Source organism: Triticum aestivum, chromosome 5D (assembly GCF_018294505.1).
Source record: "Triticum aestivum cultivar Chinese Spring chromosome 5D, IWGSC CS RefSeq v2.1, whole genome shotgun sequence".
In the NCBI taxonomy this organism is placed as follows: Eukaryota; Viridiplantae; Streptophyta; class Magnoliopsida; order Poales; family Poaceae; genus Triticum; species Triticum aestivum.
The window spans coordinates 238,758,576-238,762,491 of record NC_057808.1 but is presented as its reverse complement, the minus strand read 5'-3'; the positions used below and the strand labels follow the sequence as shown (position 1 = coordinate 238,762,491).

At 43.9% G+C, this 3,916-nt stretch overlaps 1 protein-coding gene across 2 annotated transcripts; it reads left to right on the top strand.

Annotated features, from left to right (window-relative positions):
• The first annotated feature begins 1,805 nt into the window (after window positions 1-1,805).
• LOC123124596 (uncharacterized) lies at window positions 1,806-2,818 on the top strand. 2 transcript variants are annotated; one of them, XR_006461169.1, is made up of 2 exons: window positions 1,806-2,121; window positions 2,539-2,818. XR_006461169.1 is itself a non-coding variant. In XM_044545182.1 (2 exons), exons 1-2 carry the CDS (start codon window positions 1,981-1,983, stop codon window positions 2,649-2,651), a joined length of 351 nt encoding a protein of 116 aa, XP_044401117.1. In that variant the 5' UTR covers window positions 1,809-1,980; the 3' UTR covers window positions 2,652-2,818. The 2 variants fall into 2 exon arrangements, 1 of the variants encoding a protein (XP_044401117.1); XM_044545182.1 differs by having other exon boundaries at window positions 1,809-2,218.
• The last annotated feature ends 1,098 nt before the right edge of the window (window positions 2,819-3,916 follow it).

Sequence of the window (3,916 nt, the reverse complement as noted above, 5' to 3'; positions counted from 1 at the left end):
AAGTTTGTGCCACCTTGGGTTTATGCCTAGTCATGTCAACCCGGGTTCTCTGTCATAGGGATGCTAGCGACACAATCATATACGTGAGCCAAAAGGCGCAAACGATCCCGGCCAAGGTAAGGTTGCAGCCATGGGAATACCGTGCGTGAGGCGCCAAGTCATATGATGTGTTACATGCTAGATCGGTGTGACTTAGGATCGGGGTCCCGACATGCAGGGCTTCATTGACGCCTTGCCAACAAGTGTACAATTCTGACCTAGCATGAGCTTGAGGATGGTAACACCCGAAGAGATGAGCTGTAGTCGCCCCCCTAAGGCTTGCATATGCTTTGGAGTCCTAAGTGAAGTTGCGGCTTCTTCTAGGGGAGGTGTCGCCTCGTCGTGGTGAGGTATCCGATCGTGGAGTTGCAGCCTACCTTCTAGATCAGTTGTGAATTTGAAGCTACCAAAGTGGATGGTTTCTCCAGGAGCGATTCCGCCGTCCAGTTGAATGGAATGGCGAGCTGATACAGGGGTGGCGTCAAAGCCGCTAGCGGTGAAGGTGAATGATCACGATGCTCGCAAGTTAGTGCACAAAGCCCCTACCTAGCATGCCAATTGTCGGTGTTTCGTAACTGTATAGTGAATTCCTATGTAGGTACGGGCTTGTGACCACGATCGGATGGGTTAACAACCACAAGCACACAAGGATGTATAGAGGTTCATACCCGAAATCGTCTCCGATGAAAGCCCTACTCTTTGTTTGGGTTGATTGTATTCCGGCGTGTGAGGCGCTCAAGGTACAAGATGATGCCCATTGGCGTTTCAGCTGGTTGGGCGTTGGTGGATTCTCCCGTGGACAAGATGTATGGTGTGTGTGTGTGTGTGTGTGTGTGAATGTCCAACCTTCTCCCGTAGAAAGGGTGTGTACCCCTTATATAGGCCGCAGTGCCACCTTATAGACATGGCCAGGTAATTTTACAGGATCGGTTACATGTTACGATGGGACGTATGCTATCTTAGGTTACGGTAGATGGCGTCGAGCTGGCCAACCTGCACACCATACACGCCTTGTTATTGTGTGGCGTCAGCAACACCCTTGCCTTCTGAGTCCGTAAGTGAGTTTTGTAGCTATTGTCCGTAAGTGTAGAGTTTTTGCTCCTAAAATAAATAACCCAGCTACAAAGCGGCGTGAGTACAAGATGGTGGTATGGCCAAGGTGGTTGTGTGCATTAGTCATCGCAGTCCCGCGGCATGTGCATTGACTCGCCCACATAGTTGCTCCGCATGGGCCGGTCCATTTGTGTTTTCTATTCTTTTTTCCCTTACCTTTTTTTGTTTCCGATGTTTCTTTTTTTCTCTGTTTTTCACGGTACTACACTGTTTTATTTTGTCCTTTTTCTTTTCCCTTTTTCATATTTTTTTGTTGTCCGGAAATACATGAATCTTTTTTGTTCTAGCTGAACACTTATTTATTTATCGTGAAACATTTTTTTATCATAGGTGAACACTTTTTTAATTTATCATGAACCATTTTTTTCAAACATAAACCATTTTTTACCATGCACCATTTTTCATTATAGCTGAACATTTTTTAATTTATTGCGAACCTTTTTGTAACATCGGTGAACATTTTTCTAAAACTAGACTAACCTTTTTTTGTCATGTGTGAACATTTTTTTTTTGAGAATCCTGTGTGAACATTTCTTTTTCATGTTTTTGAGCTAAAAACAAAACCGGCCCTATTGTTGGGCCGGACCAAAGCCGGCCTAGCATCAGATCGCTGCGGGGGGGTGTTAGGGAACTCATAAAAGGATCATGGCACATGAAACCGGCCCAGCCAACGTTGGGTCTGCATAACCCTAACCTAGAAGTGTCATTTCTCCTTCGGCGGCCGCCGCCTGTTGTTCCCCTTCCGTGTTCATCGTCCGTCTCCAACTGATCCGCCCGGCGATCGTCAGATCCATCTGAGAAAATCCGCTCCAGTTAAATCCAATCCAGATGGAGCTAGCTAGGATGGATCCACCCGGCGTCGAGCTCCCCAAGAGCTGCCTCCTCGCTATCAAGCCTGTGGTCGCCGATTCCACCAACGCCACCTACCAGACGGAGCACCCGGATGACTCTCGCGCGATCTCCATTCAGGTCAGCTTGTTCGTCCATCCTTTTCAGATGGGAAGATTCACAACACTGTTCTACAGCACCATCTCTAGCCATCTCAATATAAGTGCTGCAGCTTCAGGTAACGGATATGCATGCATGGTTGGTTCATAATTATTTCTTGTCAGCTTAATTCATTAATCGAGCCTGTCAAGTCCCCTTGATTTGGTGCATTGTAACTAATTACTAGCAAAATTGCACAAACAAGATAACTAAGTACTATCAAAGCCTGTGGCTGTGATGCAAACATGCAAATGATAACATGAAGCATTGATTATGATGGACTTGTACCATTTTACAGAATAAGAAAGGGATACTGTACTGAATGGCGCCATTGATTGTTTCATTATTATTCTGTAAATGGATTTTGTTGATAGATTGGCTCCATATCTACTGGTGCAGGTGCAAAGGGAGACCTGGAATGGCTAGGAACGCACCGTGAACAGCAAGGCGGCGTGGGAGCTTATGATGCGGATGACAAGGAGCTGGAACATGTGAAGCCGTGTCTGATTTAGTTTAACACTGATGAATGCCTACATCGATTTGCATTGTGTTTGTCAAAGTTTGATTGTGAGAGTTTTATTAACATATTGGTGTGCACCGATCCAGGATTGTTGTTATATGGAAGAAAAACCACCGACATTGTGTTTGTCCATTTTTTATGTATTAAGAGGTTTCAGTACTCGAGTGCATTGATATTATTAGCTCGTACTCAAAGTCTCCCACACTGGCTGTTTCTCTTGTTTTAGACAGTGCAAATGTGTTGAATCTGAACTCTGAAGCCATAGATAGCATTTCTTGATATGGCTTTACACATGATACCACTTTACTTGCACTTCCTGTAATTGCAACTTGGCATTTTGATGATTTTACGATAAAGGCGATGGATGCAAAAAATATATAGCATTTCTTGATATGGCTTTATACATGATACCACTTTACTTGCACTTCCTGTAATTCCAACTTGGCATTTTGATGATTTTAAGATAAAGGAGATGCATGCAGAAAATAGATAGCATTTCTTGATATGGCTTTACACATGATCCCACCTTACTTGCACTTCCTGTAATTGCCAACTTGTCATGTTGATGATTGTAAGATTATCAGTTGCACAAACTGTCTTCTGAAAGCACGATACATGCAGAAAATAGGTTCTAAGCATATCAGTGCGCAAACAGTCTTCCGAAAGCACGAGTCGCCAAGCCTAAATCAACTTCTCTTTTTGGGAAACACCTTGTTCATACTCACTGATTTGGACATAAGATCCAAAAAAATACATTACAATGAAATCCCTTGAAAACACCTTTGTGGTATCAATCTCTGCTCGAAGAAATACTCCAAATACTTCGTTAAAGAGGCTGTAATTGGACTGGACTGAAGCAACGATATTGTCACTCTTTTACCCGCACGAACATTACCAATAATGGTTTTTAAAAGCGCCTTGAGTCGCCCATCAAAAAGAAAGGAAGCCTTGATCGATGAACGTACTTTGGCCGGGGATGATCCCCTAAAAGTGCAGGCCGTCAAATCACTATATCTTCACCATGGTGCCAACGAAAGATTTCAACTCCACAAAGAATCACATAAACTCATCAGATCCGAATAATCGGATCTGCGAGGACAAAAAACTCTCTAACCTCATGGCATCGCCAAAAGAACGAGAGGAAATTTATTCTCACAAAATTATAATGATCACTAGACGTTGGCGAAGAACATAGATGTCTTGAAGATCCGAGGCCCGATGGCAGCCAGAGGAGAGGTGACCTAAATTTCAGGCACC